The 25,434-nt window shown below is 36.0% G+C and overlaps 6 protein-coding genes across 10 annotated transcripts; 3 read left to right on the forward strand and 3 right to left on the reverse strand.

Moving 5' to 3' along the window:
* The first annotated feature begins 234 nt into the window (after positions 1 to 234).
* Positions 235 to 2,870, forward strand: LOC113498658 (vacuolar fusion protein CCZ1 homolog). Of its 2 annotated transcripts, none has more exons than XM_026878756.1 (11): positions 235 to 408; positions 581 to 678; positions 836 to 926; positions 1,010 to 1,072; positions 1,240 to 1,365; positions 1,442 to 1,614; positions 1,700 to 1,974; positions 2,055 to 2,239; positions 2,324 to 2,409; positions 2,496 to 2,623; positions 2,696 to 2,870. In XM_026878756.1, exons 1-11 carry the CDS (start codon positions 337 to 339, stop codon positions 2,752 to 2,754), a joined length of 1,356 nt encoding a protein of 451 aa, XP_026734557.1. In that variant the 5' UTR covers positions 235 to 336; the 3' UTR covers positions 2,755 to 2,870. The 2 variants fall into 2 exon arrangements, with proteins under 2 accessions (XP_026734557.1, XP_026734559.1); XM_026878758.1 differs by having other exon boundaries at positions 836 to 920.
* LOC113498657 (protein RFT1 homolog) lies at positions 2,862 to 4,647 on the reverse strand. Its single transcript, XM_026878755.1, has one exon. The coding sequence runs from the start codon at positions 4,625 to 4,627 to the stop codon at positions 2,951 to 2,953; it is 1,677 nt and encodes a 558-aa protein (XP_026734556.1). The 5' UTR covers positions 4,628 to 4,647; the 3' UTR covers positions 2,862 to 2,950.
* LOC113498659 (ragulator complex protein LAMTOR4 homolog) lies at positions 4,622 to 5,228 on the reverse strand. Its single transcript, XM_026878759.1, has 3 exons — positions 5,155 to 5,228; positions 4,943 to 5,081; positions 4,622 to 4,807 (listed from the first exon to the last, which is right to left on the reverse strand). The coding sequence occupies exons 2-3, from the start codon at positions 5,074 to 5,076 to the stop codon at positions 4,648 to 4,650; spliced, it is 294 nt and encodes a 97-aa protein (XP_026734560.1). The 5' UTR covers positions 5,077 to 5,081; positions 5,155 to 5,228; the 3' UTR covers positions 4,622 to 4,647.
* Positions 5,229 to 8,064: 2,836 nt separating this feature from the next.
* LOC113498589 lies at positions 8,065 to 10,671 on the reverse strand. 2 transcript variants are annotated; one of them, XM_026878658.1, is made up of 7 exons: positions 10,327 to 10,671; positions 9,959 to 10,103; positions 9,785 to 9,883; positions 9,604 to 9,708; positions 9,313 to 9,461; positions 8,801 to 8,981; positions 8,065 to 8,648 (listed from the first exon to the last, which is right to left on the reverse strand). In XM_026878658.1, the coding sequence occupies exons 1-7, from the start codon at positions 10,414 to 10,416 to the stop codon at positions 8,464 to 8,466; spliced, it is 954 nt and encodes a 317-aa protein (XP_026734459.1). In that variant the 5' UTR covers positions 10,417 to 10,671; the 3' UTR covers positions 8,065 to 8,463. The 2 variants fall into 2 exon arrangements, with proteins under 2 accessions (XP_026734459.1, XP_026734460.1); XM_026878659.1 differs by having other exon boundaries at positions 10,464 to 10,668.
* A 512-nt stretch (positions 10,672 to 11,183) lies between these two features.
* Positions 11,184 to 18,847, forward strand: LOC113498588 (tetraspanning orphan receptor). Of its 3 annotated transcripts, none has more exons than XM_026878656.1 (7): positions 11,184 to 11,378; positions 13,506 to 13,619; positions 13,925 to 14,138; positions 15,056 to 15,194; positions 15,673 to 15,829; positions 16,135 to 16,380; positions 16,697 to 18,847. In XM_026878656.1, exons 2-7 carry the CDS (start codon positions 13,512 to 13,514, stop codon positions 16,787 to 16,789), a joined length of 957 nt encoding a protein of 318 aa, XP_026734457.1. In that variant the 5' UTR covers positions 11,184 to 11,378; positions 13,506 to 13,511; the 3' UTR covers positions 16,790 to 18,847. The 3 variants fall into 3 exon arrangements, with proteins under 3 accessions (XP_026734457.1, XP_026734458.1, XP_026734456.1); XM_026878657.1 differs by having other exon boundaries at positions 15,086 to 15,194; positions 16,694 to 18,847; XM_026878655.1 differs by having other exon boundaries at positions 11,185 to 11,378; positions 16,694 to 18,847.
* A 66-nt stretch (positions 18,848 to 18,913) lies between these two features.
* Positions 18,914 to 23,971, forward strand: LOC113498590 (CUE domain-containing protein 1). Its single transcript, XM_026878661.1, has 3 exons — positions 18,914 to 19,927; positions 20,801 to 21,096; positions 22,188 to 23,971. Exons 1-3 carry the CDS (start codon positions 19,644 to 19,646, stop codon positions 22,346 to 22,348), a joined length of 741 nt encoding a protein of 246 aa, XP_026734462.1. The 5' UTR covers positions 18,914 to 19,643; the 3' UTR covers positions 22,349 to 23,971.
* Positions 23,972 to 25,434: the final 1,463 nt, after the last annotated feature.

The raw sequence follows: 25,434 nt of genomic DNA on the forward strand, positions 1-25,434 counted from the left end.
TACAAAAGGCGGTATTATCGCTAAAAAGCAAACTCTTCCGGACAACCTTTATGATTTTTTTATTTGCTTTGCCTTTATTTATTTTTTTGGTATATGGAAATTAATAATTAAACAAGTGTTACTTAATGTACATTTAAATTATATTAAAAAAAAAACGAAATATTATTCTGAGGAATGGAGTAGGTACTAGTTTTATAGTCTGCACTGCCCTCAACTGACATAATTTACCCTGACAGCTGACTGGCGTTTGAGTGTTTGACACTTCGCTCTTCACGAAATAAACAACAATATCAAGTATAAATATTTTGTGTAGCTGCAATATTTCTTACCGTAACAATGATCGATGTTAAAACAAAAATTTATTCTTTCTTCATATTCAACTCCAGTTTTGGCCCAAGAGAAGGGGAAGTAAGTAAAAATTTATAGCTTACAGACATAATACAGCAATCCAAACTTAAGTTTCTAAACAATTCTACCTTAAAACCTCAAACCTCAAAATTCTATAATTTTTCACCAGACCTGTCCTTTTTATTAAGGGCTAACATACTGTAATATGTATTTAAATGAGTTTTTATTACAGGAATTACAAAGGATATTATTTTATCATCCCAGTCAAACAAGTGCTGATACACAAAAAATGCAGGTTGGGTTATGTGAAGCTGTTGTCAAATTTATGTCGTAAGTTGTATTTTTTTTTCCATAATTATTTTAAATTCTTGTCACCTTTCTCCCTTCCCATTTTAGACAAAATAAGACAAAATGATGACCTGTAAAAAAGAAGACCCAAAGCCTTAATTACTATACATATACTAAATTACTTTTAATATAATTACAGTACATTCTCTTCTGAGCCCTGTGAAGCCTTACAAACTCAGTCTAAAAGATATATATTCTATCAACCAGAGAAAGGATATTGGATGGTATTGGTAATATAACTAAACTGATCTAAATAAATCTTTATTTATTCCTTTTTTATTTGAAGTTCAAATAATGTAATTTTCATTTTCAGGTGGTCAGAATACCATATACAACAAAAGCCTTGTCAGCGATTGGTGAAAGCCGAGGAGATGTTGTAAGTAACTATACAATCTTTGAACTGTATATAAAAAGGTTTTTAATGTTATGTCATTTTTCAGTGTGATTAGATAATCATGACTCTTACTCACAAAATATTGTTTCCTGCTGTCCTTTATAGTTGGTATGTATTTTGTTTGTAATCCAGAGGTTTCATGTTTTCAGGTGGATCCATCTGTGATGTATGATTTGCTTAAGTCAGCATATAAAATGTTCAGAATGTTCAGAGGTCTCTTCAAAGATTTCCCCATAGAGGAAATATATTCAGTCTGTGATCAATTCTTTACACCTGTAAGTAATCCTTCATTCAGACTTAAATTATTATTTATAACAAAAGACACATCAACAAAGAAAGTCTTTTTTTCAGTACATATCTTCAAGAAACCTGTCAAATGACATTTCAGATGTAATTCAAGGAATTAATTATTTGCCACTGGATAAAAACTCATTCTTCAAGGTTCTATGCTTTATTGATTTGTTGGAAGTAAACTACCCTCACTTCAAATGCATTTCCTTTATCTACAATGAACAGTTGATATGGTAAGGTTCACGAAAATTCCTCTGATAACAATAACCAGCCACATTTGTTCAGTTATAATGATCAACCTATTTTTTAAACTTACAGGAATGGACTGGCCACACATGATATGTTAACTTTATATCAGTATTTGGTCCAAACTTTGCTACCAAAGCAAGTAGCTAAGGAGATCCAAGGAGGTGCAGTAGCAGCCGCTCAGCGGCACGGTCGCTTCATCCACCCCCCTGAAGGCATCCACAACAAGGAGGACCTACAAAAACTAGTAAAAGTACACGTCATGCGCGAAGACGACTCGGAAACAAAGCAGTATTATTTAGTTATTTACAGAACTTTGAGTGCCACCATTTGTTTCACTGTTGATGGTAAGCATATGCTATGACACGAAAATGCTGTTTTTTATAAATCTTATCAAAGCACCTTAGTAACTTATTTTTTATTACAGTCACAGATGAACTAGAATTTGAAATGTTCAGATCGTTAGACGCGTTCATCGGCCCACAATTGTCATCTATAGCGTCAACCATAAGCGAGCAGTGTTCAATACACGCCTTACAAACTGCGCAACTAGCGGCCTCGGAACACAAATTCGTATATTTCAACCGATTAAATCTAGCCTTCAAAACCTCTGTAAGTACTTACTAACCCCATGACATCACAAATCTTATTAAATTTAATTGTTCAGTTTTACACCATATGCCTTGGTACTTGCAGCCGCCGCCAAACAAGTTACATCTTTCTACAACTATAAAACCAGAAGTTTTAAGTATTATAGCTAGCATACATGCAGATAAGAAAAAGTAAGTTGATAATTCCTTTACACTGTAATTTATTGTTCTACTTAACTTTAAAGTAATTTATGTTTACAAAAGTTTATCACTTTCAGTCTGGGAAACTATGGAGAAATCATAATCAAGACACCAGATGAATATTGGATTACAGGAAAGGCTTCTAATGATAGAGAGTTTTATGTAATTATACAGGAGAAAAATGCCAATCTCAAAGAAATAGCAGGTAACCTTTATCTCCTACTGACTGAATCATTGTAAACATAGTGTGACCTCTGATATATCTTTTTCCTTTCAGATGAGGTTAGAAGAATATGTGAAGCACAAATGAAGGGTATCTTTTTCTACCCTATGTAAGTCTAAGAGGATTATAATCATTATATACCTAATCCAGAATCAACTAAATAGGCAAATTATATCATATTGTTATCATGTTATAGTTACAAAATAAAACAAATACCATGTCATGTAAATAGTCTTTAATTATTATTTTTTATACTCTTAACACTGGTATTGAATATTAACAAAAACCTAACAATAACAGTATCTTATATTAATCAAGAGAAACTTTGTCTTCTTTATTCCTAACTTTTTTATACATTTTTATAACAAGGTCTCTATTTTCATATCCCCATGCAAGTAGGACACAAAATAACAAAATTGCTCCTATTAATATATGCAGTAATATCGAGTCGTGCGATATCTTATTTTCGGAGAGTTTACAGAGAACTCCACTAACAAATAAAGTCAATAAGAAGAATTTGCCGACATAAAGGCCTTCTAAAGGCTTATAGTCCGTTCCTTTATATTTGTTATTTATAAAATGAATACTATGCATTATCCTAGAAAACATATTAATACAATTAGATATTATAAAACCTACTGGTCCAAATAAATATGTTAACACATAAGACAGTAGAAGGAAACTTATGGAAAATAGGACCATTAAATAATTATAACTGTTAAGCTGTGTGCTAGTCATAGTGGCGAATGCATAACATTCTGTGACTCCATTTATGGCTAACAAAACTATAGCTAAGCAATGACTTCGCAGTAATTGTACAGGCAAACCACTTGCAATGAATGACTCTCCTCCATACAGTAAGAGCAAGGTCCTTGCATAGCTTTGACCAAACACTAGGACTATCAGACCAATAGAACTAACTGTTTTGCAAACTTGAGACAGAACTGTACATGATTCTTGTATCTTATTTTGATCTTGTTTCTGCAGAGGCAATTCTCTGCTTACCATTTGAGTAAAATAGAAATAACTGCTATCTTCTATGGGCCGAAAAATAAACCTAGCAGCTAGACTCCCTAGGTTATTAACAACATCATAGGTAGCTTGTTCGCTAAAACTCATTACTGGGCTAACTGACATAACATACTTCTCTCCTTCTGTTAGAAGTTGCTTCACAACACCTTGTTTAGCAAAGCTAAGGGTCAGTGTGCCTAATTTCTTATTAAATGTTGTATTCACTGACCCTGTATACTTTGGTAAAAAGTCTTTAAGAGATGTAAATTGAAAGTCATCCATATTATCATACAATCTGTGCAAAATTGGTTCGGGCACAATTTTACTTTTTAGAGCACCTTTTGCATAAAGTGGCTTATTTTTAATATACCAATAAAAAAATATGTAGTAAAAGAGAACAATTGACCCTATGCTGCCCACTTGTGCCACAGAGAATGCTATTAGTGCAAGAGACCTATCATATATCACAATGGATAGAAATAACATGGTTCTTATAAATATATGCAAAGTGTCAAGTGCAACTTTAAACTTGATGAAACAAAAGTGTTGAGCCACTAGGGCTAAGCTAGCAGAGCATAATTCTAGTACACATGATAAGGCCACACTATAGCAACCAAATGTGTACTGAAATGCATGTTCTGGGTGACCCAGAGGTAACCAGTTTAACCAAATATAAACAAACACAATGGACAACACACAACTTACAGGAACAGACAGCCAGATTTGGTTGATCAACTGCCTCCAGCTGAAGTCATCTTTCTGTCCAAGACAGGCCCGATTGAATGGTTCCCTACTAAGAAACAATATGGTACTTTCCAATAATAGTAATCTTACATTCATAATACCAAGAACTTCATGGCCCACATTTCTTATAACCCATGCATTGATCACAAATGTTACGCATCTAAACAATATTTGAAATACTATGTTAAATGAGGCATTCTCAAGACTACTCATCAACAAATTTCGACCCATGATGGCTTTGTCTTCAGGTATCAAACATTAACAGTGTTTCCTTCAGCTAAATGGGGATTTATACTCCGCTTTACAACATATATCTTCTTATTGGAGAGACATATAGCAAACCAATGGTCGTCATAGGTTATGGATATTTTTTTGAACTGCTCATTGGGTCCAAATGCTAAGGGGTCGACCCTGAAATAAGCAAATATTAGTATCATAAAATATTATTTACCAATAGTATATTTATTGAAACAAAAGAACTCATCATGCGTAGTTAATAATAGAACAAAGGGGCGTATAAATCACACGTATTTAAAAAGTGCTCACTTATTAGATAAAGTGATGAGATCAGTTATTATTGTTGCAACACGTTCGTCGTTTTCTAATTCACCACCAGACTCAAGGACAGCTCCGTCCTCTGTTAAAACTAGGTAACCGATCTGGTCGGGAATTTTTTCCATTATAACTGCAATTTTAAAACAATTCGCTATCACAAAAATATATCAATATAAGTAAAAGGACGACTCATTTATTTTTACCTCACACGTAGTTCCTATGACAGAACCAACAGTATGACAATTGTGACATAATGTTATTATTTGACATTATCTAGCGTCAGATATTTAGTTTAGTTAATTTTTACTAAAACTCACAAGCTGTTTAAATGTTTTTAGATATTTAATTACTGTCATGAGAGAGGGCGTTGAGATTTCATTAATTATTTTAATAATATATTTTAAAAAAAAATACGAGTCTCTTATTAAGGAATTTAATTCTGTGTCGGGGGGGGGTTTTACAAACAAAAATGACACCATTGACACCCACAACAATGATTTTGTTAAATCGAATTTTCCAACTATGTTGGGGTAGGTTTCCAGTCTAACCGGGTTTAGCTAAGCAGGTACCAGTGTTTTACAAGAAGCGACTGCCTATCCGATTTCCTCAACCCGGTTACGTGGGCAACACGATACATCTTTGATGATTAGACTGATTGTCAGACTTTCAAGCTTCTGACTACCTGTAACGACTGTCAAAGTTGTATGAATAACAAGGAGCGTAGCTACCCCCGTATATGCCGTATATATTACAATTATACGGGGCCCCCGGGCCACGGGGGCCCCCAAAGTGTACATGGAAAAAAATAAAAACTTCCTAATTTATTTTACTTTACAAAGACAAAATTCTTTAAAGCAATTACTTTTTTCCCGCCTTAAGCGTGCGTTCAAAAGTTTAAAACAGAATTAATATTTAAATTTTGATTAGATATTTGATATTTGAAATTTGTAAAATGGTTGATTATTTGTTAAAATGATTAATTATTTGTTAAATTATGTTAACTGATAAATAAATATTTCGTTTTACATTTTTTTTTCTTTTGTGAAAAAAAAACAAATCGAACACCCGACCATGCGTTGCTCTCATCTTTAAATTACAACCATCGTCTATCACGTTGCGAAGTGCCACATGATGATCGGCTTAGGGTGTCCTTGTGCTTATCATGAAGATTTGGCATGCATTTGACTAGTCAGTAAGTTTGTCCGAGTCTGCCACTACTTTATGTCCCGACATTCCTACGAAAGTAGGAACTACTGCGCGCTGTAAACTGAAGTCCACGCGGATGGAATCGCGGTCATCAGCCAGTTCTCTCAAAAATCTTTTAAACGTCTCTCATTTAGTTTCAAATCTGTCACCAGATTACATAATGCAAGGAGAGTGAGCGTATTAACTAGGGCTTTCATCCCGGGAGTCTCGATCTCGAAAATTCCGAGAGTCTCGACGATTTTGTCGTGTTTTCGAGACTCGAGACCTCAACTCTAGTTTTCGAGACTTACGAGACTAAAAATAATCTGCAAAAAATACCAATCTACTAAATTACCATTATTATATGATATGTACTTCTAAATGTATGACTTTGCATGTAGAAAAAGCTCTCTTTGAAAATGGTAGCGACAGAGATGTTATCAATCCCCCCTGCAAGCGTCGAAGCAGAGAGAGCTTTTTCGAATTCACCCTGCATTAGAAAAAGCTCTTTTGCAACAAGATCAGATCCTCTTTATCTGAAAATAATTTGCTTTATGCGTGCCCATTATAAAAATGAAAAATAATTAATTTAATAATAACTAGTTTACTCACGCGTATTTATCGGGGTAGCCCGACTAGTTTCGGACCCAACCGGAGTCCTTAATCATGAGCAGACGCGGCGGGATCGCGAGTCGAACTCGCAGACTCGCGGAGGACTCCGGTTGGGTCCGAAACTAGTCGGGCTACCCCGATAAATACGCGTGAGTAAACCGTTACATCATTTAATAATGAATCAGTCTCACGATAGTTATTATAAAAATTTTACTTATATTTGATTGCATTGTAATAGTTGATTTATTAAAGTACGTTTAACCATATTGTATTAGGTGTACAAGTAAGATTCCTTAAGAATCTTATCCTGAAAGAACAGTACATTATGTTTCATTTAAAGTAATGCCCATCATTAGCCACTAGTTTTTCCTTTCCTCTTGCGTTTGATGCGAATCTTCCATCAAAAATTATGCTTAAAATTCCGTGTCTTCGTACGATTTCGGTTTTCCACTACGTTCTTTGTCTTCAACATCAAAATCACAGTTTTTAAACTTTTGATACCACTCATGATAACTTTTCTCGCCCAAAGCAGCTTCGGTTGCAGTTTTCTTCAAATTAAACAAGTAAAGTAACAGTTCCCGCCAATGACGCTAATTCGGTACAAAATTCGTCATTTTTGCACAAAAAATGATCACTAATACCCTAAGTTTATGTTGCTACTAAATGTCCTAACTCACGATATTACATGTTACATCTGACGATTTTAACGTAAACTCTTAGTGAGGACATCCTTCGTTAAGCGGCGGAAACTTATTTGTACGCCTATTATTATTAGCCTTATTGTATGAACGCTATGAACCTTGAGTATGTTACTTCTTTTTCGAAGTCTCGAAAGTCTTGTTTTTCCCGGGAATCCCGGGACTGGACAAAGTCTCGATTTTTTTTCCCGGGACTCAAAAATGTATCGAGACTGGAAGCCTTAGTATTAACCATCTTAGTGGAACACAGTGCCATTATTGTATAAATCGTATTTTTATTCAAACTTATACATTATCACAACATAAAGCAAGCATTTTGCTCTTACAAGGTACGTAAATTAGAGGCAAAATTAAAATGAAATTTAACACACAAAATTAAGTTTATTAAAAATATTCAAACAAGTAGTGGAAAATAAACAGGATTTTTCATTGGTACGCTGTTCAGGTTATTGAATTAATTTGCCAAAGTAGTAACTAAATACAATTAAAATGAATCATTGTGAAATTTAAATCGTAATTTCATATAATGGGAGTAAGAAAATATTTAAAATCTTGCATACAATGTTGCAAATATCACAAATATTCAATACGTTGTCCGTAAATTTTAATTCATAATAGTTGTGAACATTCAAATAGTGATTATGAAACATTTAATTGTAATATCGATAATTTGAATTAACTTTAGATAGGTATTAAGAAAACACTTAGCACTTATATTTTTAACCAATGAAAAACGACAGAGTTACCATTTTAGATAAATCCAAGGCTTAAGAAAAGTTGCACCGAAGTACGACCTGCATACTTTTAGTTTACCGTTCTACTTATGAAGTAGAAAAATAAACGAACCTAGATTTAAGAATGCAGTTTTCTTGATAGAAAATACTAACAAAATATTTTTAACAGATAACTACATTCGCAAATAATAAACTCCTCAAATAAGGCTCGGAATGTGTTATACTATAGGTACTGTTAGGAAGCCACTAATGGGGCAATAGCATAGCAGTAGACTATTTAAGTTTAATTAAGACCGAAGTTGGCCCACAAAGATGTCAGAGAAGGGAGAGCAGAGTTGACAGAAGTGGACCCTGGCGAAGAAATTGCGGGAGTCCCTGGTTCTGACATTTGAGGGCGAATCGATAGGACTTCCGAGCTGCTCATCGGAAGTGAGGAAGGTTGCATGCGGCGACGCGATGCTAGACCAGCTGGACAAAGAGAAAAACATTCGTTAGGAAAAAAACGTAAGCACACTAACGCTAGAAAGGGAGATCTAATTGATGACTTGTACAAAAAGTAAAGTATTATTTTGGATCTTGGATATGAACTGTTCTTCTATTAAATAAATTCAATTGAGAACCTGTTACTCCGGCTCCCTCCGGGCAGTACTTAATAGTATGTGCGCGGTCGCCAGTGGCACCGCATCGCGGACAGCGAAATGCGCTCAGCACAGGGCACAGTACGCGGCCACGCCAGTCCTTCAGAGCGTGAGACGAATAGCACTCCTCATTTTCACCATTGTTTTTGCAGAAGGCGCATTCCTAGAAAATAATTCTCGATGAATTCATGCATTTGTTTCATTACCTACCTACTTCAGACCAAATTGTTTCATGGAAATGAAAATGACTAGTGAAGTGACAAATCCAAGCTCGGAAGGTCAATTTGTTCTAGTTTATATGTGCGTATTAAAAAAAGAGGACTTTCGAAACAGTGAAGGAAAAAATGGTGGTCAATCCTGCTGGATGGCCACCGCGCCGTGTCATACACCTATGAGCGGGTTATAACTAAAACACACCAGATTGTCTATCAACGATACGAAAAATAAAGACATAAATCAAAGCAATTAAATGAAGGAATACGATTGAAACTCACGTTTGGAAAAGCACGACGCATTCGTCTATCACTGCGAGCCTTCGCGACTTCTTGCAAGAACTCATGCAGCAAGCTTGGGCGAATGGATCGCAGGACCGACAGCTGATCACGAGTTAAACTCGATAAGTATTGGTTCGCCGACGATATACCTGTAATATAGTTAAAGGTATTAATAACTTACATATGATACATGCGACAGCAATGCCAGCAGAACCAGCGTGTCATCATATACAAAAGTATAGAGTAACCGTTGAATCCTTGTCGGATCGGGTTAAAAAAGTTACCACTAACTTTTTGCGAGAAAGTCGAAACAATCGATCATTTCATTGCTTTTGGAATTTTGCGTATTCGTATCTGGCCAAGGGCTAGACCCCGACGATTCAGAAGCATTGTATCCTGTAACAAAGTATCTTAAAGGTAGTTGCTACTTGTATTAATAATTGATAACGTAAATATCAAATTACGTACATACCTGAGAAATAATTACCGTTTAGGCTAGTGTCATCATTGTGAACTTCAGTCCCATTTAAACGGATATTTGTAAACATATCCATGTCAGCGCCGGCCGGAGCTGGATAAAAAAAATTACACCGATTAAATTTCTTTGGTGAAAGTATTGACATAAAATAAGAGAATTGTTATTTACCTGAATCGGCTGCCTTCGGCTCTTGTTGGGCGAGCATGTTTAATAGTTCATTGCCTCTAAGTCCGTGCATCATCGGCGTCATGGACGACAAAATACCATCGTGGTTATTGCCAGAGCTCGACATATCCGCAAATCCAAAGCTATCCTACAAAGATGTTTTTTTAAAGCATCAAATAAAGTAAATCATTATTTTTCAAAAATAATTCATTGTACTGCCTACCTACATTTGAAAACTCATACAATTTCAAAGTTCGTACACAAAGCAGTACCATCCAGGAGTTTTGACAATTTACCAGAAATTGAAATTAACTATCCATAAATTTACATAAAGTATACAAAATAACATTTTAATCTGTTCAAATGCTTACGGTAGTTGTAGTCACATGTGGATCGCCTGCATGTGTAAAAATTGGTTTCTGCTCTTCGGTGTTATTAAAAGTAACCGATACAGAGTCCATTTCGAGATAATGTAATATCCGACACTACGATTAATAATTAATTTTACCCTCTATCTCGCTAGCCGCTTGCGGTGAAAAAGATCTTCTTGACCGCAGATCCACAATTTATACTATTTACATTTCATACATACGTATAAACTTATAAGCATAGCCAGTTACAGGCCCAACGGCATTCGTCACTACCCTCAAATAAAAATATAAAGCCAAACCGTTTTAAAATGTTGATAGTTCAATCAGTGACTTTAAATTTTATTAAAACATTGTATGAACAGTAGTTGAACAGGAAACCTAATCCCCTTTTAATACTTTTTATTCACACTTCCAATAATTTTTAATTGAAAGGTAGGTAGTTGTAAAAAGTCTTATCAGAGCTAAATTCGTCAACCTTGACTTGAAGTATCAGAAATTATCTATCTACATAAAAGTACTTTTGTTTTGCAGACAGACAAAGAAGGATATTATAGTTTACTATTTTAAAATATGTAAAGAGAAGTCATGAAAGACGTTGCTCCTGAGTGAAAGAAATAGACGAGCACTGACGTTTGGACTTTTGGACATACTTTAGGAAATGTATTGTCCAATTAAGACGTTTGTGGTAAAATCGGTTTATGTATTTAAAAAATATAATTAACGTTTTCTGAGTGTTAATATTTCATAACGTTACTACGCATCTTCGTAACAGAAAATTAACACTTAGCAAAAACAATTCAAGTGTGAATAGTCTTTTACATTACTTGCCTGTGCAAAAAATAAAAATGTCATTTACTTCAATGTCAAATCACAATACATCACTATTCTGATTTCTCTTCAGTGTATTTGTCACAGAATATAATGTAACTATCAGCTATTATGTTTAGTAATACATAGTTGTGAAGAGAAAACAATTATTAAAACTGTGATAAGTAATTTTCCCAGGGTGATTGTGGTAAAATTTATGAAGAGTACAGTTTCTCTAAATTCAGGCAAGTAATGAGTATCTCTTGTGAATATATGCGTAATTTAATTAGGCTTTGTAAATTTAGTTACGTAGATACATAAACATATGCGCTGCAAAATGTTTTTCGTGTATACACTGCCATAAGGGATGTTGTTGCACAACGTTGATAACAGCACGTTTGATTTTCATCCTTGATTTTTAAATCCTTGTCCAAGTAGGTTTCTTCGACTACTATGCATTTTTTGTGAAAGCTGCGCTTTCTTGCCTTCAAAAATAATTGTTTTGATACTACAAGATACGACACACCACCCCCGAAATACGAACGGCACCATTGATTTGCAGATGTAAATGCATCTCGGAATTTCATCTTAATCACACATGTGATGAAATAACTTTCTATTTGGAGTGATAAATGTATTCTTTCAATACATTACTTGCTGGTATATGTACTATTAGCTTTTCGCCCGCGGCTTCGCCCGCGTCGAGGTCGGTTATATCGCGTTTCCAAAAGAACTCTTAAAAAGTCCGGGATAAAACTATCCTATGTTCTTTCTCAAGGTCAACTCTATCTCTTTACCAAATTTCATTAAAAACAGTTCAGTGGTTTAGATGTGAAAGCGTAACAGACAGACAGACAGAGTTACTTTCGCATTTATAATATTAGTAGGGATTGATAATTAGCCAATTCAACAAGATAAAAACCTTGAAAATTACTTATTTACATACCTACATCTTTTATGAAATACATAGTGTTATTTAACAATGTCAATATTTATCACGATTTTGTCATTGTGTCAAAGAGATTATTGAAAACTGGTTGCTAAGGTATGATTCATATGCAAAGAAAAGGTATATAGAATAATATATGTATAATAGCAGTATGACTCATTAGTTATCCTGAAATAACTGATTGTGTTTGTAAACCATTGAATAATTTCAAATTGATATAAACTGATGGATCTACATCAAAAACATAAATGATGGATTATAGTTCCAGTGTTTATAATAAATATATACATGTACCTTGAAAAACTTTGCCTTACTTAAAAAGAATCATTTTGCAATGTATTTATAATACAAGCTAATCAAATAAATTTCAATTATATATTTTAGTTTATTAGAAATACCATAGGTTTTCATGTTTTCCTGTATAGGGTATCACTGAATTGTTATTCATATTAACAAGTTGATGACTTGTCTTTCCATGAAATACACAGTTAATAATGGTTTGTTTAGTTTATATAGTTCCCAATGTAAAAAGCTATTCAGCACAATCTTTCGAAGTAAGTCAACTCTAGCAAATTTCATTAAGTTCATTCCTGACCGAGCATCCTCTTGGTAGGCATTTAATAGGTAGTTGCCCTGACTGGTATACCAAAGGTTGTGGTCATGATTCATCCAGAACAAATGGTCTGATGAACCTGATCATTTTTTCTGGGCCTGGATGTAATTTATCTATAAATGATGTTTGTCAGTTGTCTAGAACTGAATCCGAGCTTTGCCTAGTTTGAGACTAGTTGGCAAAGTGTGAAAGATGTGTAATAATACATATACATTAGACTCACTGAAGAAAAATATTGCATTTTAAAAATGTCCATCTTTTAACAACACACTGTAAACATTTCTCATATTGTGTCACAAATCATGAGTTAACAACAAGGAGACACAAGTCATAACTAGTGAAACTGAACTAATTGTTCATTGAGAAGAAGCCTAATTGAAGATGTGCTAGTACTGCTTAAGCAGTTTATGGTTCAAGGCTATATCAATCAAATATACAAGTCATGATACTGTATTGATATTTGAATCATATTTAAATTTATTGTATTGTTTATACATAAAATTAATGATATTTTCAAGGAATAGCTCCTAAAAAAACATTCTAATAATAATATGCTCTACTTTTACTATAGAAAGAATGGCTTCAGACATACTGAGTTTATTTAAAAGAATAAATGGTAAAATGGTGCCAATTACTTCGAACACAAGTGTTCTCCAGATATGATAACTATTCAGTGTTGTGAAGGACTCGCATTAGAACTACATTACAATAATTATAATTAAATTTACAAATTTATAGCTACAGCCCTACTTCCCCATTGTGCTGGGCAAACAACATAAACATGATAGTATAAATACTTTCTTTTAACAGGTGAAAATGTTAAGATTTCGTCCCAAGCTGGGAAGTGAGCGGAATAGCGAATGGCGATGCTGCTTCTGTCTTCATGTGCGCACGGGCACTATCCTATTGGGAACATGGCATCTCGTAAGTTCAATACTGTTTATTATATTCATTTCTTAATTTGTAATACTATTGGATATTGTTTAAGGACCAGGCCGAAACCAGATGCGAATCTGGATGCTTTTCATTCCAATCTAATGATTAACATTTATAATAAAATTTAGACCGTTTTTGTTTCACATAATAATATGAATTAACTAACTGTTCAATGTTTGTAAGAATTTATACTTTTAAATTTGGTATGGGTGCGGAGAGTCAAACTGAACTCCAGTGCTTACTCGAAATTATTTAAAAAGGTTGTTATTGATAAAAATTAATGTTATTTTTAGATGCTGCACCTCATAGCACTGGGCTTCCTAGCCGCTATAGTGCGCGATCCGCGGCTCCTGGACGAGCTCGAGCGAGACTCTGCCCCGGTACCGGACTGGAGTGAAATAGCTCGCGTCAACAGCCCTATCTCCACTCCGCTATCCAAAGTAGAGCCGCCACCGAGCTCGTTTCCGCAACATGTTGGACAACCGCGAGACCACAGTTTAATATATCGTAAGTAACATCTTTAACCGTGTTCAAACCATTTTGAACCTTATGACGTAAATCAATGCAGTTAAAATACTTGGCGCGCATCTTCCTAAATCTTATTTCAAAGAATTAGTTTCGAGACTTCTTTTACGTAATACTTATGTCCTTCACCTTAACGTGAACTGTCATATATTTATTGATATTTGGAGGCAATGTTTATTAGAAATTACGGCTTTTTACAAAGGCATTAAGCTTTATTAGGTGATAGTCGGGTTGTTATGGACTAATGGTGTATGATGGCGTAGAGGTGACCGCAATCTGCAGGAAACTCGTGCCAACTATTGTGTAAAACAATTGCGACCTTGGATATTATGGAAACACATTTTTATGTAATTGCAAACAGCACGGTATAATCGATACACTTAGCTAGGCAGACAAATTATAAAAACGGTTTTCATTACATAAATAATGAAATCGAAAAAGTTTTTAAATACGTTACAAAGTCATATAATATAGCGGACTGTATAGAAGCTGATTAAATGAAAAATTCCGCGATCATATGAAAGCAATAACAGAATTATATAACCATATCGTTTTTGTTAGAAGCTGATGAATGATTGTTCTCAAACAATCATTCATATACAGTTAACGGAACATTACTGTTAACACTATGAAATTAATAGCTCTTTTAAGATCTTTTTTTGCATGCCATTGACTGAAAAATTTAATGACATTAGTAAGAATATGTGGGCATGCCACCCTTAAAGTAAAATTATCGTAGTGGTGAAAAAGAGTCGTCGCCCTACGCCCTGTAATGCGCTGTCCTGCTTTAACTGTTATAATATTAAGGACTAACTATTAAATGGGGGTGGGAGGACCTCTGGAATTGAAATAAGATCTAATGTTGTTGTAATATAATTGTTTGTATGTGTGTGTGCTAGATGATGTGGATGTGGGTGCGCTGGTTACAGTGTGTACCTTGGCCATCACATTCATGCTGATCTACGGCGCCGCGCTCGGCAAGCCAGCACATCTCTTGCCATTCTTCTGCCTTCAGATCTTTGACTTTGCGATCACAGTGTAAGTGCCTTATTTATTAACTTATTATTAATTTGTGTTGTATCGTTTTAAAACCTATTAAGGTTAATTGGTTCAGCCCGACACGTGACAAAACCAATTTACTTTAACTTCCCCTAAACTTCGGGCGAAATAAATTCATGCATAATGTTATATATTGATAATTGTTGGTTCTTTCTCAATTGAAGACTTTATCGCGGCTCTTAAAAAGAAATGTAATCTGATAAGAATAATCAAATTCGACATTGAAAGCTGAAAGCAATTGTAAAATCGATCTAAGTAAAAAAAGGTACTATACGATTATGATTTGATTTTAATTGAATATAAATAATACTTTAACAAGATTTCGTAGCATTGTCTACGTATTCAATACCGAGTGTACTTCTAACGATTTATTATTAGACTCTTAGCGGGGTTATTAATTGTTAATTTTCCTTGTTCTTATTCGCTATATGAATGTCGGCTTGTATGTTGGTACCAGTCTCACGGCGACCGGCTACCTGTGCTACCTGCGCTCGATCCACCGGCTGGTGGCCGAGACCCGGCGCGTCCCGTGGCGTGCCCAGCTGCTGCAGCTGCCCGCGCCCGCGCTCGCGCTCGTCGTGCTCTCCACATTCCTAGTTGCTGTGCTGCTTAAGGTACGCTATATATATATCCCCCAAAGTACTCCTGACAGGGTAGTAAAAAATTTTGATTCAGAGTTTGATTGTTGAGTCTTATATCTCCATCGCCGCCCCTCGGGATAAAGGTCTTTATTTATGATCCCTTTGGACCATATAAAAGAAGTTCATGTTCAGCTACGATTACTGTTTGCCCGTAGTTTTCACTTAAAGAACGTTTATATTCCACGCAGTATCTACCAGATTTATGTAGAATGAAATGTAGAAGCTCTACATTACTGTAAATGTTTGTTTGTTAATATAGCACGTTTGTTATTTCCCAGGGCTATTGCATCAGCGTGGTGTGGCGCTGCTACAAGTACCTGACGATGCGCGCGCACGCGCTGCAGACGCCGTTCGTGATCTCGAGCGGCGAGGCGGGCGCGCCGCCGCTGGCGCCCTACGCCGCGCCCGCGCCCGACTACTCCAGCCTGCTGCCCGACTACGACGAGGCCGTCAAGCAGACGCCGCCGCCCTCCTACCGCGCAGCCACGCTCATGGCCGCCGCTGACCCCTCTCTCGCTACCCTTGTAAGTTGTGATATAAAACTCAAGTAATCATTGAACTTTGGCCAGTAAGCTCGTCTACTGGTTTCTATTGTAGTAATGGGCCCTATTTAGTTTTCGACGAGTGTAGTATTATAAATACTTTCCAGCAATACGAAGGAGTTATTGGGGTAGAAGTTGTAAATCATTGTATTATTAGGTATAGGATAGTAAAAATCTACGTCAATGGCCATTAAGTCATATTTTTTTCGTTAAAGTGAGAAACGAGAGAAAGTCGAGAAACTGATAAAATCAAAAATATTGTATCAAGTGACCAATAATATTCCTTAAAATACAGCAGGAGAGGACACAGAACGAGCAGCCCCCGCCGCAGCCTCAGCCGACCAACACCATGGTTGTCCTGCCGCAGAATGGCACACAAGCCCGCGTCTGAATCTCATCGCCCATTGTCTGCAGCGAGGACCCCATCACTAAACTCTCGTCTTAAGCTATCGCTAAACTCCAATACTAAATACAACCCTAGTTACATATACATAAGATCTAAGATGCTCAGAATCAGTAACACAACTGGCAGCAAATGTCTTGACAATCAAGACAAAAAATAAAGCAATCAGATATATCTTTTAAATTGACTATATGTCAGCGTTAGCTTAAGACGAAAGCGGCCTTGTCACCACATCTTGAACGCTCAATACGGAAGCCACTAACTAACATGTGTCAAACGTTAAGTAGCTACCTTCCAAAGAACTAAGATCAAGGCAAAACGCTCCTCATTATAATTAAGTCCCAATCCTCGTTGCTTTCATATTTTTCCATCATTTTAAAAATATTTTTTTGTATCTTTGTCCTTCATTATCATCTAGACGTATTTATATTTAGTATATCATTGAATGATTTATCTATAATTTATTATATTTAGTATTACTATTCCTGTTTTTATGTCATTCTTGCGTTTGTTTTTGTGGGTTCTGTTTAAAAACTAGATTTGTCGTACCATGAGTATAGTGCCATTATGTTATGATTGTAATAAATTTTATTTTTATACTTCATGTGATCATTAGAGTATATTCCTTCTCAAATCATAGAATACACCATTAAGTACACTTTTCGAGACACCTCCAAAGAGGTATCGATTTGCATTATATAACTTTCTGTACTTATTTTTTACTTTTTTTCATTTATATTGTGATAATTTTATGTTTTTAGTATCTTCTTGGATACTTTACTCGAAATTAAATATAAGCACATAAATGTGCATTGCAGGTGTGAGTACCTGTAGATAAATATTTTGCATATATAGCATATTATTAACATTCCTTGATTTGAGTGTGCTATTTTAAATGTTCGGCGTTAATTTGTGACCTTACACCGTCCATCCTGATTTGCCTATAGTCCTACACTAAAAAAAAAAACAATAATTGTCTAAAACTATCGACCATAATAACCAACTACTAGCTACTACGTGTGTGTACCTTATTAACTTCTATGAGTAAATACTGTAGGAAATTGATAGTGTTTATTAATACAATATGTATTGATAGGTATAATATAATCTGACACTTGTTATACTAAACTCAGACAGTAGTACACTATAACGAGTGTGGTTGACAACTACTCAGGGATAACGGTAATTTGAGCTTGATAGCGTCATGACAACTATATTTATGTTAAATAATTTAAAAGTATTAAAAATTAAAGTTATTCAAGTTGTGTGATTTCATAAAAAGTCGTTATTATAAACTACACTTTCAACTACAATACCTGTTCTTACGATCATGGGTGTAATATGAAGTTAAAGTAACAGGTCTGTTGTAAAAAAACCTTTCGGGCTGAGTACACCTATTTCTCTGACCTCATAAAAAACTTCATAATACGACCTTTGATGTGATTTAAATGTTTGGCCGAACTCCAATTGCATGCCACTCATTGGTGCCTTATCATATCGTTGGCGAATATATATTTAGTACCTAATCATAAAAACATGTTAGGTACAAACTATCATAAATCGTAGTACTTAGATAAATGTTTGGGTGTGACGTCATAGAGTCTTTATTACTAGCGTTGCTTCACGTTGTAACTTAGCGATCTCGGCAAGGCAACGTAAGTAGTTTCGTATTGGCCTAAATTGTAAAAAAAAATGTCGGTGTTTTTCTCTGCTTTTATTTAGATAAGCAAAATTACATGTCTCGCCCAATGTATCTTCTCAGATATTATAAAAACGTAATTTTTTATAATAATTTCACGTTTTCAATGTGTCGTTCATAGTCTACTTAAATATGTAGTTGGTTTGGATTAAATGGCGAATTAAATCAAAATTTAATTAATCGAAGATCATTTTCTCAGTTCATGGACACATTGTGAAAAAAATCTAAGTTATTTTATCTGTGTTTAGTACATAAATGCACTAACGATAAATTGACGTGTATAACTTATAACTTACTAAATTATACTTAATGTAAAATATTCTTGAAATAAATCATGCAAAAATGGATTATGTCTGTTTTCTTTTAAATTATCTAATATTTTTTTCTAAACTCAAGATGCTAATCGTTAATCCTTGTTTTGTAATCCTATCCATAAAATTGAAGTCGTAAATAAATCGTTAAAGTTTGTTATTAACTTCGAAATCAATACGTAGGTCCTCATAACTGATTCAAACAAGAATAATAACTCCAAACGAGAACCTTCCTACTGGTAGGGGTAGCGATTATTTCTCAAGACCCGTCTATTTCTTAAAAAAATCAATTACGTAGGTAATAATAAAAATAGATCCTTGAAGCTTCTATCGTAGATTTAAAGGTCATGTTGAGGGACGAACATGATTTACAAACAATGGTTTGCACATGCGCGGCAGGCCCCGGCAGCGGCGTCACTCAGTGAGCGCGAGCCGCGAGGGTGCCGCCATGCCGGGCGGACGGCGCCGGCCGCCGGGACGCGCACCGCCTCTGCCTGCATTCTCTATTTATATCGACAATTCACCCCCCGCCTCGTCTCACGCCTGCGCATAGCGCATCCCAAAACGACGAAAGTGAAAATTGCACATCATGATAGCGCCCGGTGCACCGCGTCGTTTCGCAGGACTATTGCTGCAAACACAGTGCTAATTATTAGGCTGAACGTAGAGTGAGCGCTGGCGTGTAGTGCGCCGCGAGGATGGCAGTCGGGCGCCCGGCGAGCCACTTGACAAGCACTGCGGTATTTCTGCGTCACATATCAGCTGATTTACCGGCGAGGGGCGCGCGCTCGTGACGTTTCTGGCAAGTCGCGTGCCGCGGGCCGGCGGCGCGATGGCGTCCACCATGCAGCTCGAGTTCACGCAGGCGATGACCGACTTTAAGACGATGTTTCCAGATATGGACGACGATGTTATAGAAGCAGTGTTACGCGCTAATCAAGGGGCAGTCGATGCCACTATAGACCAGCTTCTAGCGATGAGTACAGACAACCAAAATGAAAGGTTACGACTTGAAATGGAGAGAGTTGAAGGTAGCACACCGTCCCGGCGCAAAGATCGCCGCTCGGGCGGTAGAGCTTCTGATAATGGTGAAGACAACGACACTACAGCACTAGTGTAAGTAGTGAAATGTAGAACATTTATTAGCATAAGTATGTCGTTTTTTAATTAACGCCACCATATAGAGGTATCTAGTAACCTGGCAAGCATTTGTTATCAAGATTCCTAGACTACAAAGGTTGGACAAAGTTGTTCGCGCTATAAAACAATGCCGAGGCCTTTGTATTAGCTTCAACAACAACCTAGATCTTCCGTTTATCAGTGACGTTGTCATTTACACCGGCTACAGCAGTCACCCGACAATGAGGCAACAGGTTAGCATGACTGGCAGATATGTTAATTCAGTGAATAAACGCCTATTATCTAACGTTTCCTTAGTTTATAAGGTCATAGTTAGTAGAGCTCATTCACCTAATCATGAATTGAAAGTCATATATCCTTGTGTAACTTGTTTCTGGATTCTAAACTTCTAGGTTTCAATTCCTTATATATTTATGCTTATAATTTATAATAAGCATAAAAAATATAATGTTTTATACAATAGGTACACAACGTTAAGCACACTCAATCAATGAGGAATTGTAGAGCTTTGCAGAGTTCTTAAACTTTCTCAAGTCTGTCCTTTCTGTTTATTTCTTGACTCGATAATGATGATGACGATGATTCCTTGCGATAGCTATTTACCTACCAACGTTATTTAGACTCTAACGATATACATCTATTCTTAAGGTATAAAATATTTCATTTTCAATACTAACTTTTCAGTTCTCTCCTTTTCCTGGCAGTGCGCCAGACCTACTTTGCTTATGGGTCAGTGTGCTAAGGCTGCAAGGCTGATCCTCATTTTAAGGCTTCGACCTAGTCTCGAAGATAAAACTACAGTTAAGAAAAGATATAATTTTGTATTTGCTTTTTGTTTTTTTTTTATAGAGATGTTGAAGACGAATCAATCCCTTTAGCAGTAAGAAGAAAGTGGGTTCCGAGGATGTTAGGTCCTCTACCACCGATGTTTCTGCGAATACCTCCTGGTACAGACGCAAGGATAGACCTTAGCCTCGAGATGGACGACGACCGAATCGCCACTTTCCTGCAGAATGAAGAGTTTATGGCGGAGCTTCGATGGAATCAAGAGTTTATGGCAGCGTTGGATAGTGAGCAAGGACAGAAAACTAAAAGCCATGACGATGAAGCTGCATTTAAGGAGAGACTAAAGAATATGGGAAAATGTAAGTTTATTACCTTTATTCTATTCCCACTTTAGAATCATAGAATTAAGCAATTGAGATTAATTTGTTTTTTGGGATTTTAGGTATACCTAAGCATTATGTATCAAGCTGAAGATATGTTACTCCTCTAATATGAAGTCCATCATCCATTTGCTACCTGTAAAGGCTCGCTTTGAGCGATAAGACCGCCTATGTTTCATTATGTAAATATTTATATTAAAATTATGATCCTCTCCTTCAAGGTAAATCCTGTATCATATGGTGTGCAATAAAGAATATTTTGTCTAGGTATTTGAGTAGGTACATTAACAGCTCGATCGCTAAATTAATTTGTAAAAGTCCCATAATAGTCGGAAATAACTGAGCCTTAAAAGTTAATACTAATTGCAGTACCTGCATTTAAGTCTTTTAACTCCGATACATTAGCCATGCTGATCGATGCAATAACTATAAAACATGTGCTATCCATCGGAGTTTGTATGTTGGTCGGTTTTATACGAACGCATCAGGAAATCATAAATTGCAGCAATGAACATCAACTCTAGTCTAAAGAGCTTTTTATTTCGTGATGTAAATTGTTCTGAACTAGTTTGATTAAACAATAATTATAATAGACGAATTACATTCGTGATGATTCGATGGTTCGTGACTTCCATAATCCACATTGTAGTGTAAGTAGCATTTAGAAAGCAGTGTAAATCTAATAACTCATGTCTAAGCTTCCTCATCGGTAAGTTGCGTTGCATGACAATAAACGTAGCAATGCAATACTTAATAGTTATTTTCTTCGGAATGCTTAATTGAACAAATCCGAAGTCTATTTATTTCTTATTTATAGTTTTTTAATTAACAAATATTTAAAAGGATCACTTCTTAATCTGATCTACATACTTTAACAATTTGACTCCCCTCATTTTAAGAAACACCTACAAGCCCACTGCCCATATCTTTGTATTCTTGGCATTTCTTTCGACGAACTGTTAGACATGAGTTTTATGGCAATTTAAACACATTACCCTAACTTTTGCAGAAATTAATCTCACCAAAGGAAGAGAAAACAATCGTAGCTTACTCCACGTTTTTGGTTACAGTGTCCCGGAAGAAGTTTGCCCAACTATCGAGGATGTTCAGCCGCGGCGGGTCGCGGCGCTCCGGCACGTCGAGGGCGCCCCCGCGCGGCCCGCCCGACAGCCTGCTGCTGCAGGAGGAGCACAGCGACGACGAAGACCGCCCCAACAACGTCAAAGTATAACATTACCCCAAGCATTCGTCGTTGAGCTTTAAACGCTAGGAGATAGCCTTAGGAAGTTACAAGGTTACGGATAAGACTGGGTCTGTTTGTATATTTAGGAAGGAATACGATTGATAGTAAAACCTTTTTAATTCGCACTCTCAAGGATCAACCAACACTAAATCAGTTACCGCCTTCAAGAAAATATCAAGATATGAAATCAGCGTTGTTGGTGTTGCAATAATTTATATGTGTAATTTTACCAATAAGTAATTTAAATAGTCTTCAAATCTGTCAGATTTATTAGGAGCGAACTGGAAACAGTTCGCTCAGTATCTAGAAACATCCAGATAAGTGGCCGCCTTGGGCCAGTTTAATATATAAAACTGACTAATACTTCCACTTCAAATGTACCTTTTACACAAACATACATAAATAAAAACAACAAAAACATACCTTTCCAAGTAGGCATTATAGTGAATTGCACGAAGGCATCACGTCGCGCACACAACACATGCCATTATGCACCCGAGGTTAAAGGCGGCCCTGGGCCATTCCAAATACAGGTTTTCCAGAAATGTCTCTATGGTGTATCCTTAATACTAAGAACAAAGAATTTTCACAATTTCACATACATCTTCCAATAGATAAGGATAGTTGAGGAGGATAGAGTAAACATGGGTTATACTATACGGACAGCTACTTTATACCATCACAGAAAGTCAATTTACATAGAGATGATAATCTGGCCTCGTCGCATCGATCACTTAATTATGCGCTCCACAAGAGCCGTCTGTACAGGCACGTAAAAGAGAGGATGAATATGAAGTAATTATGCTACAGTAGGCGTGGGCACGTTTCAAAGAAAGGCTGATTAAAAAAGACGTTTAAACTAACCATCTAGCTAGATAATGTAAATAACTGTTGTAGTTCAGGTAGACTGCTTCGTTTCGATCTCTACGAATTTTAGTGCCGTTAGATATTTATTTCGTTAAGGTCAACTCGTTGATAGAAATCTATAAGATTATTGGTAGTTGGATTATGCACTAACAATACTTCTGCACGATTGTCCATAAACATGTACCGTCTGAAACCTGAATAATAGGAATACCGCGCATTTAGATGGTCTCTATAACTGTTCAGAATTTAATGTTAGCCCCGACCAGCTGGGCTACTTCTCATTTTGGAGCTTGAATATAATATTGTTAACAATTGGAAGAGCTTTGTATTTTTGCCATAATATATAATCTGAATTTAACTCAAATGATGCTGCTCATAGGAGCCATTTCATGCGGTAATATACTGTCAGACATGACATTTCCTTATACTCTATAAATATAAGAACACAATAGACACAAGATATAATAATAGTATTTCAAAACACCGTTATGACGATCTCCTGACTTATAAATCATGTAAACGGCATGCATTTGTTTGGTCCTGACCTAGTCATGACCCACAGGTAGTTTGTATTATTAATATAGACAGCCGTTTAAGGAGTTAAAGCATTGGGGAACCAGGCTGCAGCATGACTGCCTCCGGCGCTCTCCGTCTCAAAGCATACCACTGTAGAGCTAAGTATTAATTTTGTATAGTTGTAGCTAAGTATGTCGAGTTAATATTATATAAACAGCTCGTGTCTCAAATTACTACTGAAAATTAAGAATTAAATATTGTATATTGTTTTTAGCCATAAAAATATTCTTTAAATTTTAAAAATTCTGCATAACGTTGCAACTCGACCCGCAGTTACTTCAGTTATGAAATAAAAACTTATTTGCAGTTTATGGAAATTAGTCCCAAAGAAGTACTCACTAAAGTATGCTATATTTTAGTCTTAAATACCAGACATACCAGCTTTATTACTGCGGTGAAGTTAGTAAATTCTGTATTGTAATGTATAGTGACTGCAAAATGCACTCCGTCTACAAGTATAGTGATAGCTCTACATAATAGAACTTTGGTGTTAACATCGGCAAGTGTTGCTTGTAAGTTCGCTGCTATACGTATCTCAATAATGATTAAATCTAATTTCTTGTATAATAAAAGATACTATTTATAAGAAACAAGCAGTTGTTATTACTGGCAATGAGTCTAATATTTTGAATTGTCTAACTGAAGGGCTAAATAGATTTTTACTCTTTATACCCAGCCATCGTCCCTATTGCATTTTGAAGATATTCTTGCTCATACACATGTTACCTACTGATACGCATAAAGTGGTATCTTTTAAAACATTATAAAATATTCAATGTGTATTTAATAACAGCAAACAGCGGGGTCTCGGCGTAGTTTTTTAGGAACAAACACGAATACGAGTATGTCTAAAGCAATATTGATCCTAGGGACTACTTATAGGTTTCATGTTTACCCAGCTCTGCCGGGTGTATCCTGCTACTAATTAGCTGTTCAGTAAAGTAAGAGAGATGATGTTTATCTACGTCTAAATTCGTATGCAAATATACTTACTTAAAGCTATTCGAATGAGCGTTGAGATGTACAGAAGATATTATCGTCTCCCGAATACTCCCGATCCTTTAACTCGATAAGGGAACAAGCTGATCTGTGTGCTTATGTTAATTAAGCGCCCATAATTAGCTTACAATTTCTATGCGGCCATGGTAGAAGTGGGTATGAAACCATTGTGCGGTTTACACACGATCAGAGCATATCAAGAGTCATCAACTAGCTCGGCGAAGCGGAACGGGAAAGTCGTTGAGCATCGAGACGATTGAACGACGTGCATGCGACGGACAGAGGCGGCTGCGACCACTCCGCTGTGACTCTAAAATATACATCACTAGCTTTTCACCCGCGGCTTCGCCCGTGTCGATGTCGGTTATATCGCGTTTCCAAGAGAACTCTTCAAAAGTTCGGAATAAAAACTATCCTATGTTCTTTCTCAAGGTCAACTCTATCTCTGTACCAAATTTCATTAAAATCTGTTCAGTGGTTAAGACGTGAAAGCGTAACAGACAGACAGAGTTACTTTCCCATTTATAATATTAGTAGGGATAATAGGCTTCACTTAGATACATAAGTAATTGTTTCATACCCTTAAATCTTGCATAATTTTTCTTTTCTTCCATGTCTGGAACAATTTTAAC

This window comes from Trichoplusia ni, chromosome 11 (assembly GCF_003590095.1).
Source record: "Trichoplusia ni isolate ovarian cell line Hi5 chromosome 11, tn1, whole genome shotgun sequence".
NCBI classification, from domain to species: Eukaryota; Metazoa; Arthropoda; class Insecta; order Lepidoptera; family Noctuidae; genus Trichoplusia; species Trichoplusia ni.